Genomic DNA, 14,842 nt, shown 5'->3' on the forward strand with positions numbered 1-14,842 from the left:
GAGAATACTCTCTCTATTAGAATCATAAAAAGAAAGTTTGATTGGAGGCCCCCATCTTTTTTCCTTTATTATATTATATAAATAACTATTTTTCCTTAATCTAGCATCCTAAAAAGGAAGCTATTTGGACTTTCCTCACGTCCAACATCCCTTTTTTTTCTATAAAAAAAAAAAATAATAATAATAATAATAATAATATATGTGTATATGTAAAATGACATTTTTATCCTTCTCTTCAACCTCATTTCTTTCCCTCCAAAAACCCGGCCCTTGTGTCATCATTCTTTTCCTCAGACTCTTCCGCTCCCTTCTCTCATTTTCCAATTTTTTTTGGGTGTGGTTTTTAATAATATGTAGCGGGGACGAATACGAAGAGCTCTAGGTAAAATGACGTAGGTACCCTTCTTAACCTTGTGTTTCTGCGTCCTTCCTGTTGACCGGTCAGAGAGTATATAAGACTTCCATGGTACACGAATCACCTGACTGTTATCCAATCCTGCCGTGGCTGATTCGTTATTAGGTTTTGAACCCGAATTCATATTCCACATACCCACTATAAAAGCCTTCTGCAATTCAAATTCTTGTGAGTATAAAAAATAGTAGGGTTTTCTCAGATTCAGTGAGAGGCTATAGAACGAGAGAGAGCAATGGAGAGGAGAAGGCATGAGCATGATTTCGAAGAAGAGTGGAGGGAGGCGGGAATTTCGAGAGGGTATTCTTACACTGACTACAACGTCAATGGCCGCAATATAGAGCGCATCGTAGAACCGGAAACGGTGGAGCAGGTGTTCAAGAACCTGGAGGTGCCGTCATGGAGGAAGCAGATAACGATTAGGGCAATGGTGACCAGCATCGTTCTCAGCTTTGTCTTCAACTTCGTAATCTGCAAGCTTAGTCTCACCACTGGTATCATTCCCTCTTTCAACGTCGCTGCGGGGCTTCTCGGCTTCGCCTTCGTCAAAGCCTGGGTTTCGCTCATTGAAAAGTTCGGACTCTTGAAGCAGCCTTTCACTCGACAGGAGAACACTGTCATTCAGACTTGCGTGGTAGCCGCCTCCGGGATTGCTTTTAACAGTATGTTCTCATTTGAAGTCGTGACTCCCAGTTTCAGATTGAGTTCGAAAGCAAAAATAATTTCTTTTCTTAGATACCGTCAATCAGAAGCTTGAATTTAGAAGATAATAATATTTGCGATTGAGTATGAATTGTTTTTCTTTTCTTTTTATTCTATGTCTACAATCCTCTGTCTTGGCATGTGATCATGGCCTAAATTGCTATGAAATTGTTTTCAAGAGTGTCTACTAGAATTATCATTAAAAAGGATGCCAATTTGTTAACCTTTTGGACATAATTATCAGATGGAACTTCAAGTTATTTGTTGGCAATGAGCTCAATCGTGGCTGATCAGGCGGATAGGGACATTCCAACCAATGTGAAATCTCTCTCGCTTGGTTGGATAATTGGGTTTCTCCTTACTGTGAGCTTCGTTGGCCTTTTCTTAATGGTTCCCTTGACAGAGGTTAGAATTCCTAAACTTTCATGAATTTATTGACTTTTAACTCTTTTCTCACTTCCTTGTTTATTAATTATAAATCTAAAATTCCCTCAGATGATGATCATCAAGTATAAGTTGACGTATCCAACTGGAACTGCAACTGCCTACCTTATCAATAGCTTTCACACTCCTAGAGGAGCCAAGCTAGCAGGGTAAGTAATTGATTCTGGTTCTTTGTTCTTCTTTTATGGGGACGATTTTTCTCTCCTTTTTCTGTATTTAAATTGCTCCATTTTTATTGGGTTGCGTCCTTGTCGGTATAAATTCACACATTCTTATGGATGCAGGCAGCAAGTTTCTGCGCTCTTCAAAAGCTTCTGTTTCAGTTTTGCATTCGCCTTTTTTCAGTGGTTTTTCAGGTCTGGAAGCGACTGTGGGTTCAGTAGTTTCCCTACATTTGGTCTCCAAGCATACTCTCATAGGTTTGTCTTTTACTTTTTCAAGTTTTTGTTCACCATGAAAGTGAATTTGCTGCTTGTTGGAGATGATAATCAATGTTTTATAGATGTCTTCTCTTTATGGATTACACTTATTTATCATGTCATCTTAACAGAAGCTTTCTATAATTTCAACTAGAAATTGGAATTTTCTCTAGCTGGAATCTCAAAATCTCAAATGCTTCATGGCAAAGCAGAAAAATAAAATTGAGAGGTCAGTGTGTGACTTGGAAATTTTCTGATAATATAATTAGTTGTCTTACTGCAGGTTCTACTTTGATTTCTCATCCACATACGTTGGTGTTGGAATGATTTGCCCTTATATGGTAAATGTATCTTTACTTCTGGGTTCTATCTTGTCGTGGGGAATAATGTGGCCATTGATTGAAAAGAAGGCAGGCATCTGGTACAGTGCCGACTTGCCTGCTAACAGTCTTCATGGCATCCAAGGATATAGGGTATTCTTTCTTACATCTGCTATAAATTTTCTACTTCAATCTTGTAAGCTTAAACTTTTAGAAAATTGGTAATTCAACCTGGCATCAGAGTTTGGTTTAATGGGATTTCCTCTCCATAATTTGGAAAATCGGTAGTTAATTGTTACATATTTTGTTTCATTTGATCTTATAACAGGTATTTCTGGCTATTGCCATGATGCTGGGCGACGGGCTTTACCATGTTGCCTATATAATGGTGAAAACCATGGTAAATATCATACAGCAGCATAGCATGAAGAGGAAAGAAGCAACAGTCATTAATACTCACTTTAGCAATCAGACGCTAGAGTCCATGTTGGAAAATTTCGATGAGAGACGCAGGAAAGAGTTTTTCTTAAAAGATCAGATCCCTTCATGGGTTGCTATCCCTGGGTACATTTGCCTTGCCGGCTTATCCATTGGCGTAATACCCGTTATCTTCCCGCAACTCAAACCGTATCATGTACTCGTTGCTTACCTTATGGCTCCCATTTTGGCCTTCTGCAATGCCTATGGATGTGGACTCACTGACTGGTCTCTAGCCTCCAACTATGGCAAGATGGCAATCATGGTCTTCAGCTCTTGGGTCGGTCTTGAGAATGGTGGGGTTCTTGCTGGCCTAGCTTCTTGTGGGGTGATAATGAGCATTGTATCTACAGCTTCTGATCTGATGCAAGACTTCAAGACGGGATATCTCACGCTTGCATCCCCTCGCTCTATGTTCTTCAGCCAAGTCTTTGGAACCGCCATAGGATGTCTCTTCTCCCCTCTGATCTTCTGGTTTTTCTACAAGGCTTACTCAGTAGGCGACCCCACCGGCTCCTACCCAGCACCTTATGGCCCCATGTACCGCGGCATGGCGCTTCTTGGAGTGGAAGGCGTCGCCTCCCTCCCCAAAAATTGCCTTGAATTTGCAATCTGGTTTTTTGTTGCAGCCCTTCTTATAAATCTGATAACCCATCTCTTCCAGCGCTATGAAACCAGGTACAGGATCTATAGATTCATTCCTAGCCCAATGTGCATAGCCATACCTTTCTATCTTGGCGGATACTTTTCCATTGATATGTGTATTGGGAGCTTGATTCTTCTCTTCTGGGGTATGAAGAACAAGCAGATGGCCAATGACTTCGGCCCTGCTGTGGCATCTGGCCTTATCTGTGGTGAGTCTTTGTGGGGTGTACCTGCAGCTATGCTCTCTCTTGCTGGCCTCAATGCTCCAATTTGCATGAAGTTCCTTTCAGCCTCTACCAACAATAAAATTGATGCCATCTTGAGTGGTCTTTGAAATAATTTCCTTTTGTTTATTCTAAATTATATCTCACATTCTTCCATTTTACTGAACCATTTCTGGTGAATTTCACTTGTATTGTATATAACTTGCTATTTATTTCATTTCCCACATGGACACACAATGTGGGAGGGATTCTTACGAAGGCAATTGATGAAACCATACTACAAAATTAAATGGTTTCAAACTCTATGTTCCATTAATAATCTCACCTATGCCCAAACTTATTGAGATCCTGGCTCCACTTTTTTACACTTACCACCTTACAATCTATTGAATACTCTTAAAAAATAATGTTAATATTAAGAGTATCTTTTACGATGATTTTAGAATATACTATGCTTTCGAAGGAAAATTAGATATTAAAAAAAATTTAAAAAAACATTTTTAAAAATTAAAAAATCACTTATAGTGCTTCATGGATGAGCACTTGATATGTGAATCTCCCAAACATTTTTCTAGAGACAATGTTTTCACTAAAAACACTTTAAATGAAAACATTGTAAAATGAATATTAAACTTAATAACTCAAAATGAAATTAATTAGATAAAAAAATATCACCAAATACAAGGAAATGTAACTTATCTATTAAATTGGATTATTATAAAAAAATAAGGAAAAAAAAAACTTTTTTTATTCATGGTGATGCGTGATCATCATTATTTGATCTGATAACAAATGATTCTATTTGAAAATTATAACAAATAATAAATGTTTTAATTCGATGTACATGAGAATGAAGAGTGGAAATGTATATCTCATTATTTTTCTCCTTTATTCTTATATTTGAATAATTTAAATGATGATATAAATAGAATCTAAGGGAAATGAAATCTCATTAATAAGTCTTATTTAATTTGAAGTTCATTTTCCTAGTAAAAAAATAAAAATAAAAATAATGACTAATTTATGCGTAGAAAAGAAACAATAGAGTTATTATAGATTAAATTTTACTCATATATTTTTAGTACTAATTGGTTTACTATTTGAGTTTTAAGTTATTTTTAAAAATAATAAACTTGTTAATAAATTTAAAGCATTAAATCTTGTTTATCAAGTACATTTTGATTTGAAATTTATTAACTTAATAAATTTTTTTAGAGAAGTTAAAAGAAATTTAGAAAAACATATGTAATTTAGAAAGACATATTTGAAGATTTTTTGTAATCATGTGTGAATAGAAAGAGAATGATATCATTTTCAAATTTATTTAATTTTTATGGTTTTTTTTTTTCAATTTTTTATATTTTTCGTTTGTTTTTAAAAACAGAGAAAAACAACTTTTATATATATATATGTATATATATATATATATATATATATATATATATATATATATATATATATATATATTACCTTTATTCAATATCTTAAAGAGACAATTACAATAAAGAGGTTGTTAAGGTGATGATAGCTCTAAAGTCTTGTGAAATGATTGAGCAAGTTTCAAAATTTCTTTCAAAGATTTAGACACATTTTATGAGTAAAAAATGCCAAAATATATATATATGGAGATAACTGAGATGACAATTATTTAATTGAAATGAGACGAAAATATGTTAAAACTCAAAATTCCTAAAATCTCAAAATATCCATCATTACCTTAAAATTTAAAATAGTTTTCTTATTACCATAGATTGTAAAATTTTTGAAAATTAAGGTTTCTTTTAAATATATATATATATATATATATATATGATTTTAAAAATAGAAAGTAATAATAATTTTGTAACTTAAAAAATAAAAATTCTTATATAAAATATATAAGCTTGTTTTATATCTATAGAAACTACTTAATTTTTTTTTAAAATGTGAGATAGTAAAAAAATTTTAATACCTCATTTTTAAAATATTTTTTAAAATCATTACCAAGCTTATGGAAGTTATTATCATTTTCGTTTTTCAAATTAAATATGTTAATTTTTCTATTTATTTTAAAAATACTTACAAATAAAATGAAAGGCAAAAAAAAATTAAAATTATGATTTTTTTTCTTCCATTTTTTATTTTATCTCAAAAAAGTAACAATCTATTTTAAAATAATTGTACTTTTAAAATTTTGAAAACAAATTACAAATAAGATGATGAATTTGAAGACCAGCCGATTGGTTGAGGTGATCTATGAGATGGGGTTTGTAGGACGAAGATAATGGAGACTTGGATTAGGAAAGGATTAGAACAAGAGATACAAAGATAAGAGAAGGGAATGAAAAAGGAAAGTATTGGTTGATAAAGAAATTAAAATTAAAGTATACATGCTTAAATATAGAAATTTCAATTAAAGAAGTAGCATATAATTTTCCTTTCTAAATAGTTTGAAAGAACAGCTTTGAATTCTTTGGCAAATATTTTCCCTAAAATGACCATTTTCAGCATTTATTCCCTTGCTAAAAAACATAAAAATAGGTACTTGTAGGTTGTACTTAATAATTGTAAATGGTATGGAAAATGTAGTAATAAGACAAGGGAGAATTAAGAAAACATTTGTGTGAAAATACACAAATAATATCTTATCAAATTATATTTAATAATAAATTTGAAAAATTGCTTGAATGTGAGAGGTGGGATAAAAAAATAAAAATAAAAATAAAAATAAAAACAATTTAATGTTTTTAAAATAGGTAGGGTATTTTCCAAATATGCTACTTTATCCCTTTTAATCCAATAAAGCCTGAATTAAGTCCTTGTTTGGTTGATTACGGAAAGTTCCCAGCAAATCCTGCTAGTTATAGATCATAGATGTTATGAGATGAAACCAACAAACGGACGTTTTGTCTGTTCACACCTCAGAAAAATGGCATGCAGCCAAACAGGTCACAGCTTCCACACACTTAAGACTCTGGAATGCAAAACCCTTTATAAATTGTAGACAGAAACCCAAATTCTCATCATCACCATCCGTGGTCTCTACATTCCAAAACCATGGTTACCCATAACGCTGAGAGAGGCTTCCACGGCGACAGCCATGAGAACGCCACCTTCGCCGTCGAGGAAACTCGGTCGAGCGGGACTATGATGATAGAGAACGAACGTTATGGCAATGGTGAAGGTGGTGGTGATTCAGATGATAAGTCGCTGTCGGTGGAGATGCTGTTTAAGGGGAAGGTGGTGCCTTCCTGGAGGGAGCAGCTGACCATTAGGGCTTTTGTTGTGAGCTTCGTGTTGGGTGTGCTCTTGACTTTTATAGTGATGAAGCTCAATTTGACCACTGGGATTATTCCTTCTCTGAATGTTTCCGCTGGGCTGTTGGGGTTCTTCTTCGTGAAGTCATGGGCCAAGTTCATGGAGAAGTCTGGGATGTTGAAGCAGCCCTTCACCAGACAGGAGAACACCGTTATTCAGACTTGTGTCGTCGCCACCTCCGGCATCGCCTTCAGCGGTATACAAATTTTCTTACCCTTTTTTCTAGTCAACCAAACATGTGACTGTTAGATTTTCTAAAAAATGATTTAAGTAGTCTGATTTAAGATTAATTTCATCATCTCTATTATTGTTATTATTAAATGTTGGAAATGAATTGAATAAGCATGGTTTGTCTCACTTGCCTACAGCACGAACGAAGGGTAAAGAAAGGAATTTAATTTTTTGGGTTCAAATCAGAAAATATAATGTAAAAATGTTTTTAATTTTTCAAAAAATTAGACGAAAAAGTATTATTTCCCTGAGAAAAGATATGATATTTGTGGGTCTTGGTTTAAAAAATTTGGGGTGTTTTGGTTTGATAGTGCTTGAAAGCGAGGGAATCTTATTTTACCCAAAAAGAAAAAGGAAAGAAAATTTGTTCATCCATGTATCCATATTTTAATTTATTTTTACCAAAAAAGGAAAATAATCTTATTTTACCAGAAAAAGAAATTTTGAATTCTATGGGAGAATCTTATTTTACCAAAAAAAGAAATTTTGAATTATATGAAAGAATCCAATGGTTCATAAACCTCATATAATTGATGATCAAATTTTAAGTTTAGGGTAGTTAATAAAAAATCTAATGATAGTTGGACTGATCCTATTATCAATTGGGCCTTCTTTTATTTTTATTTTTAGTTTTTTAGAACATTTTTTATATGTGATTAAAAAATAATTTTTTATTTTTAAAAACAAAAAAACTATTTTTAGAATTCCTATTTCATCGTTGTTTTAACAACGGAAAGTTATAATTAAAAATTATTAATATTTTTTTATTATTGTTATTTGAAAATATTTTTTTTAAAATAAAGTAAAATAAAAAATAATTTTTATAAAATAAGTAGAAATTATTTTTTTCAGTCAAATTGTATTTAATACATAAAATTTATTTATTAATTTTTAAAAGTAAGTTGAAATTTAAAAAGTAATTTAATTAATATTAAATAGTCATAAAACTTAATAACATTAGTAAGTTATAAACCAAAAATACATTAGATTCGTTCATGAAATTAATAATTTTTTAAAATAATTTAAAAATCAATTAATACAATAAATTTATAGATAAGAATTGGTTTAAAACAATTTTATTATTTTTCTTTTACATGTTCAAAAAATTAAACTTTATTAATCATTAATTTTAAATAAAATATTATAAAAAGTTATCATTTAAAAATATTATTATTATTCCTTCTTAACAAAAAAATCTATGAAGATGTTAACAATCTTATATTTCTAACATATGCTAAAATAATATATTTGTTATAAAAAATATAATTTATGATTTTATTATAATATTATTATTTATGTTTTACAAAAAATTTATTTGTAATTATAAAACTATTTTTATTTTTAATGAATTTGAATTAAATTTAATTTATATTATATAAGTTGAATTTGTAATGTTTTTATAAATCCAAAACAAAAAATATTTTTAAAAACTATTTTAAAAATAATTTGTCATATACCCTTATTTTTATAAAACACTAGAAACTATTTTTTAATTTAAAAATAATTTTTAAAAACAAGTTTCACAAAAGACGAGAAATCGATCCCTTAGATTTTTGTTTTCTAGGCCAGCAGCCCTGTGGAGATTTTTGAAGAGACCATTTGATGACGCTTTGCTTGCTGACAATGTTAAGTAATGATTCGAATGAAAACAGGAGGCTTTGGGAGCTACCTCTTTGGAATGAGCTCCATTGTGGCAGGTCAGTCAGCAAAGTCCATCGATGCCCAGAACACCAAGGATCCAAGATTGCCTTGGATAATTGGGTTTCTGTTTGCCGTTAGTTTCCTTGGTCTCTTCTCCGTTTTGCCTCTTCGAAAGGTACATTTACCAAAATCCAAACAAACTTACATATTTTTTACTAGGTTTTCTTTATTTCATTGGTGCATTTTTTGCTCTTAACTGTCGTAAGATTTTGAGTTAGTAATTGAATTTTGGGTTTCCAGATCATGGTTATAGACTACAAATTGACATACCCTAGTGGCACTGCAACTGCCCACCTTATCAACAGCTTCCATACTCCTCAAGGAGCCAAGCTAGCCAAGTATGCCTTTCTCTTTTGCAGTGTTTTATCACTGGACACACATGAAATTCTGATCCTTTTTACTGCCCCTTGTTGATTCTAGGCAACAAGTAAGAACTCTGGGCAAGTTCTTCTCCTTCAGCTTTCTGTGGGGTTTCTTTCAATGGTTCTTTACTGGTGGGGATGGATGTGGATTTTCTAACTTCCCCACATTTGGCCTAGAAGCCTATGAGAACAGGTACTCAAGCAGACCCCTTCATTGAAGTAGCAGCTTGATCTTCTACTACTCGATAATAATGCTATGTTTGATTGGGTTCTTATAACAACCATTCTAGGCTTTAGATAGCTGAATATTTTCAAGTTTTCCGTTTTTAACAGAACAGTAATAAGATGATCATACATACAATTCTAAGGTACATTCAATACTGAAGTAGTTATAGGGATTGCCATAATAATATAACAACAATCATCATAGTATTTGTTCCTTCTACCTCTATGCATAAGACTGGTGATATTCTTGATTTACCCAATTGTTTTGGTATTATAACATCTAATGATTTGCCTTGCGATGAGAACAGGTTTTACTTCGACTTCTCAGGTACATTTGTTGGAGTAGGGATGATCTGTCCTTACTTAATCAACGTATCTGTGTTAGTTGGAGCAATTCTGTCATGGGGCCTAATGTGGCCTCTCATAAAAAACAGAAAGGGGGATTGGTACTCAGCCATGCTTAGTGACAGCAATCTCATGGGCGTCCAAGGTTATCGGGTATCGTCTTCTTAAGATATCTCAAAACCCCAATTTATTTTTCCTATATTACGTCTCAGAGAAAGTTTTGAAAAACAGAAATAATCTAGTAGTTGAAGTAACTTATCACTGTTGTTTAATAATTGTACTACAGGTCTTCCTTTCTATTGCAATGATCCTTGGGGATGGCCTCTACAACTTCGTCAAGGTTCTTGGCCTAACTATTCGGGGCTTCATCAAACAATATAAAAAGATGGAAGTTATACCTGTTACTGAACGAGGCTCTCCTGAGAAAGTATCCAACTCTTACGATGACGAGGTCCGGACCAAACTCTTCCTCAAGGACGGAATTCCATTATGGGTATCAATCGTTGGCTATGTTGCTATTGCTGCCGTTTCCATAGGAGTAATTCCTAAAATTTTCCATCAGATGAAATGGTATTATGTCCTGGTCATATACATCTTTGCCCCAGTTCTAGCCTTCTGTAATGCATATGGGTGTGGGCTGACTGACTGGTCACTTGCCTCCACTTATGGAAAGCTTGCCATCTTCGCCATTGGAGCATGGGCAGGAGAATCTCATGGAGGTGTCCTTGCAGGTCTTGCTGCATGTGGGGTTATGATGAATATTGTGTCAACAGCTTCTGACCTAATGCAGGACTTCAAGACTGGGTACATGACTCTAGCCTCCCCCAGGTCCATGTTTGTGAGCCAAGTGATTGGAACTGCAATGGGCTGCATCATCTCTCCATGTGTCTTTTGGCTCTTCTACAAGGCTTTCGTTGATATAGGCTCACCGGATTCAGATTACCCTGCACCTAATGCTCTTGTCTACAGAAACATGTCAGTCCTGGGTGTTGAAGGCTTTGGGTCCCTGCCCGATCACTGCCTCACCCTTTGCTATATCTTATTCGCCGGCTCCATCGTTATCAACCTCATCAGGGATACTGTTGCAAAGAAGTGGGCAAAGTACATCCCCCTTCCAATGGCCATGGCTATACCATTCTATCTCGGTCCCTACTTTGCCATTGACATGTGCGTTGGAAGTTTGATCCTCTTTATCTGGGGCAAGTTGGACAAAGCCAAGGCAGACGCTTTTGGACCAGCTGTAGCGTCTGGTTTAATATGCGGCGATGGAATATGGAGTTTGCCCAGTTCGATCCTAGCTTTGGCTGGGGTGCAACCACCCATCTGCATGAAGTTTTTATCAAGAGGAACAAATGCCAGGGTGGATCAATTCTTAAGTCCTTAGCCCTCGTATTCAGTCAGTGAACTCCTGTGTTTTCCAGCCCTTTTTCTTCCTGTTATAAATAACTTCAATATTTCCCATATCCATATGTGAAGAAGAAAGAATCTGTTCAATTCAGATCATTTCAGATGCCTTTTCCCATTCCCACATCAATAAAGAATATCTCAACAGTTTGCTTCACCATTTTCCATTGCTGATCATATCCGCTTTGCCCATCACAAAAGCTAAGATGCAAAGCATTTCCCTTAGAGCTGAGATGGTTCCAAAATGTGATGTTTGAATTACCCTTTTCACGGACATAGCTGGGGACCACAAGAAAGAGTCCCTTATTGGGAATTTTATCAAGCAATAGGTGGCTGAAAATCAATGCACTAGCCACGCACATTTGTAGGCTGAATTGGACTAGGAAAAGCCCATTCCGCTCAAATAAAAGAAGGAAACTGTTAATTTTCAATTTTTATAGGAACAAATTTTGTTCAGAAATACCATGAGGGCCCATTAGGTTTGTGCCAACAACATTTGAATCTTTACAAGAATTTTCAATTGTTTTTAGGAATAATTCCCAAAAGGACATAAGTCTAAAGAATTTTGTTTACAACTAGTTGTAGTGGCAGACAATTATCTTTGCTTTAAATTTATTAAGGCTTAAAGTAATATAAAAAGGAAAAGAATTGACACTTTCATACTATATTTATAAGTTTTTACTGAATTTTTCTTATTAATGAAAAAAATCATAAATTACTTAATATAATCAAGAGTTAATTTTAGTCAAAATACTCTTAATTTGTAAGACTTTTTTTTTTTTTTCAATAATGTGATAGATACATGTTTTATGAAAATTGATACATATCACAATTGGTATCTTATTTTAAAGGATATCTTATATTACATATATGATATATGATACAACATATGATATTAGATACAATGATACATCCTCAACTATTTTATAATTTTTTTTAAAAAAAAAATCAAATTATTTTTTTTAAAGAATTTGTTATGTTAATGGTTTAAAATATATTAAAAAAATTAAAAATTGATCAAAAAATAAATAAATAAGTAAAATAATTTTATATGAAAAACTACATTTTTGTTATCAAATGTTATATTAGAAGTCAAACAAATTTATCTTTACAAAGAACATTAAATTTTTTCATATTAATGGTTTGAATGTTGACATGATTAGTAAATAAAAACTTTTATTTAATATATTAGTTTTTTTTTAAATTTCATTTTTAATAAAAAAGGAATGATGACGAACCTAAAAGACTAGAAATTTGAAGATGACACGTAAAGGAGTGTATATATATACAACACCATAAGTACATGTACCTAGTTATAATTTGAAACTAAAAATCATAAAAATCATAACTAAAAATTAAAGAAGTTTATTTTTGTGGATTATTTGATGAATCATATTAAAGTTATATTTTATTAATTTAAATTTGTTAAAACTTTAATATGTAGGGCCATTTGACCATATTTTCTTAAATTTATTTTTAAAATTATTTTTTATTCTTTAAATTAAAAATAGCTTTTAAAAACAAGTTTCAGAAAACATGGTCAAATCGGTCCATGTGTTTGTTTTATTTATAAAAACTAGTGAAAACAACTCTTTTTAATAATGAGTGAGTGATGAATTTTAATTTGAAATTTTTGCCATCTAAATTTTAAAATAAATATAGGCTTTTTTTTAATAGATTTGACAAATAAAAAAAAAAGAGACTCCTCATGCGATGGAGGCTAGGGACAACAATTTAATACTTGAAGTTTTCAAAAATAAAATTTGCAATTAATTATTGGGTTATTTGATTAAAAGGGTAATTGAAAATTCAATTTTAAAAATCTGACCATTTATAATTTTTTTGGTTTTATTTTGATAAAATTACCCTTATTACTATTATTATTTTGTTGTAAAAATAACTATTTAAAAAAAAAACATATATATAAATACTTGAATGGTTAAAGGTATTTATGCTAAAAATACATTACTCTTCAAACAAAAACATGATAAGAGTGAAATTCATAAATATGGAGATTATTTCATTATTTTTAATCGATTAATTCTTGATTTAGGATGCGACTCATGCTTGTTGGTTCACCATGCTTCTAAGTAGGGCACTGAGGTTGGAATCATTCACGAAAATTTTGATGACGCTATGTTTGCTAACTATGTTATACAATAATTTGAATGGAAACAGACCTCTTTGGAATGAGCTCTACTGTGGCAGGTCAATCAACAGAGTCCAACGTTGCCCAGAAAACCTAGGATCCAAGCTTTGTCATGGATATTTGTGTTTCTGTTTGTCGTTAGTTCCGTTGGTCTCTTCTCCGTTTTGACTCTTCCAAAGGTACATTCACCTAAATTCAGAACAAACTTGTACATTTATTACTAGCATTTGTGCATTTTTCTTGTTCTAACTCTCGTAAGATTTTGGTTTAGTAATTGAATTTTGGGTTTCTAAATCAACTACAAGTTTTAAGGAAAATGCTAAAAAAATAAAAAGAAAAAAACCGTGGCTATGTCCCAATTGCTTGTTGCATGTGGGATTAAGATTGGGTACATGATTCTAGACTTTCCCCGGGTCCATTTTTGTGAGCTAAGTGATTGGAATTGCAGTGGGACTGCTCATCTCTCCATCTGTCTTTTGGCTCTTCTACAAGGCTTTCGGTGAGAGGAGCCTTTTTAACTTGAACCGCTATTTTAAAAAATAATTTTTAAAAAATGGTACTTTGAAAAATAATTCTTAAAATATGGTACTTTGAAAAATAATTCCAAATTTACGACATTTTTTGTTACTTTGAAATGTGTTTTTTTTAAGAGACACCTTCCATATTTTTCATATCAATCATAAATGTTAAAAAAAAATTGAATTTACACTAAAGGTGTCTCTTGAAGAGACACCTTCCATAATTCCATAAAATTGAATTTATGTTAAAGGTATATCTTCAAAAGACACTTTTTCATAATTTTTTTTATTGGTCATATATGTTAAAAAAATTGAATTTATACTATAAAATCACATTAATACTAAAGGTGTCTCTAGAAGAGACATCTTTGATAATTTTCATATCAGTTACACGGTGATTAAAATTGAATTTACATTGAAGGAGTCTATACAATTCCATAAAATTAAATTTATACTAAATGTGTCTTTTGAATAAACACTTTTCACAATTTTTATATTAGTTATTTATAAAAAAAATTATATTTATACTAAAAGTGTCTTCTGAAGGAAAACATTTCAATATAAATATAATTTTATGAAATTGTGGAATGTGACATTTGAAAATTCATTTTTAGTATAAATTTAATTATTTCAATAGATGATTGATACAAGAATTGTTGACCTTTAATATAAATTTAATTTTATGAAATTATAAAAAGTATGTCTTAAGAAGACATCTTTAGTATAAATTCATTTTTTTTATTATAAAATTGATATGAAAACTGTGAAAAATGTCTATTTAAAATATACTTTTAATATAAATTTGATTTTGTAGAATTATAAAAGGTGTCTCTTGAAGAGACACTTTTAATGTAAATTCAAAATTTTTTAACGTGTGTTATTGATATAAAAATTATGGAAGGTGTCTCTTCAAAAGACACCTTCAATATAAATTTAACTTTTTTGAACGTATATCATTTATATAAAA

General features: G+C 31.8%; 2 protein-coding genes across 2 annotated transcripts; both read left to right on the plus strand.

Annotated features, from left to right (window-relative positions):
• Nucleotides 1–369: 369 nt before the first annotated feature.
• Nucleotides 370–3,866, plus strand: LOC100242270 (probable metal-nicotianamine transporter YSL7). Its single transcript, XM_010651998.3, has 6 exons — nt 370–1,074; nt 1,359–1,519; nt 1,610–1,707; nt 1,843–1,977; nt 2,261–2,450; nt 2,626–3,866. Exons 1-6 carry the CDS (start codon nt 648–650, stop codon nt 3,751–3,753), a joined length of 2,139 nt encoding a protein of 712 aa, XP_010650300.1. The 5' UTR covers nt 370–647; the 3' UTR covers nt 3,754–3,866.
• A 2,690-nt stretch (nt 3,867–6,556) lies between these two features.
• LOC100264553 (probable metal-nicotianamine transporter YSL7) lies at nt 6,557–11,365 on the plus strand. The gene is made up of 6 exons (XM_002277256.5): nt 6,557–7,136; nt 8,824–8,987; nt 9,113–9,210; nt 9,293–9,427; nt 9,768–9,957; nt 10,091–11,365. Exons 1-6 carry the CDS (start codon nt 6,680–6,682, stop codon nt 11,186–11,188), a joined length of 2,142 nt encoding a protein of 713 aa, XP_002277292.1. The 5' UTR covers nt 6,557–6,679; the 3' UTR covers nt 11,189–11,365.
• The last annotated feature ends 3,477 nt before the right edge of the window (nt 11,366–14,842 follow it).

This window comes from Vitis vinifera, chromosome 1, assembly GCF_030704535.1.
Source record: "Vitis vinifera cultivar Pinot Noir 40024 chromosome 1, ASM3070453v1".
NCBI lineage: Eukaryota > Viridiplantae > Streptophyta > Magnoliopsida > Vitales > Vitaceae > Vitis > Vitis vinifera.

Bases quoted from the DNA above. Each gene is read 5' to 3' on its own strand.
- LOC100242270 (XM_010651998.3), top strand. From the start codon at position 648: ATGGAGAGGAGAAGGCATGAGCATGATTTCGAAGAAGAGTGGAGGGAG. The intron at 1,075-1,358 runs GTATGTTCTCAT...CATAATTATCAG, and splicing joins CTCCGGGATTGCTTTTAACA to ATGGAACTTCAAGTTATTTG. The intron at 1,978-2,260 runs GTTTGTCTTTTA...GTCTTACTGCAG, and splicing joins CTCCAAGCATACTCTCATAG to GTTCTACTTTGATTTCTCAT.
- LOC100264553 (XM_002277256.5), top strand. From the start codon at position 6,680: ATGGTTACCCATAACGCTGAGAGAGGCTTCCACGGCGACAGCCATGAG. The intron at 8,988-9,112 runs GTACATTTACCA...TTGGGTTTCCAG, and splicing joins CCGTTTTGCCTCTTCGAAAG to ATCATGGTTATAGACTACAA. The intron at 9,958-10,090 runs GTATCGTCTTCT...ATTGTACTACAG, and splicing joins TGGGCGTCCAAGGTTATCGG to GTCTTCCTTTCTATTGCAAT.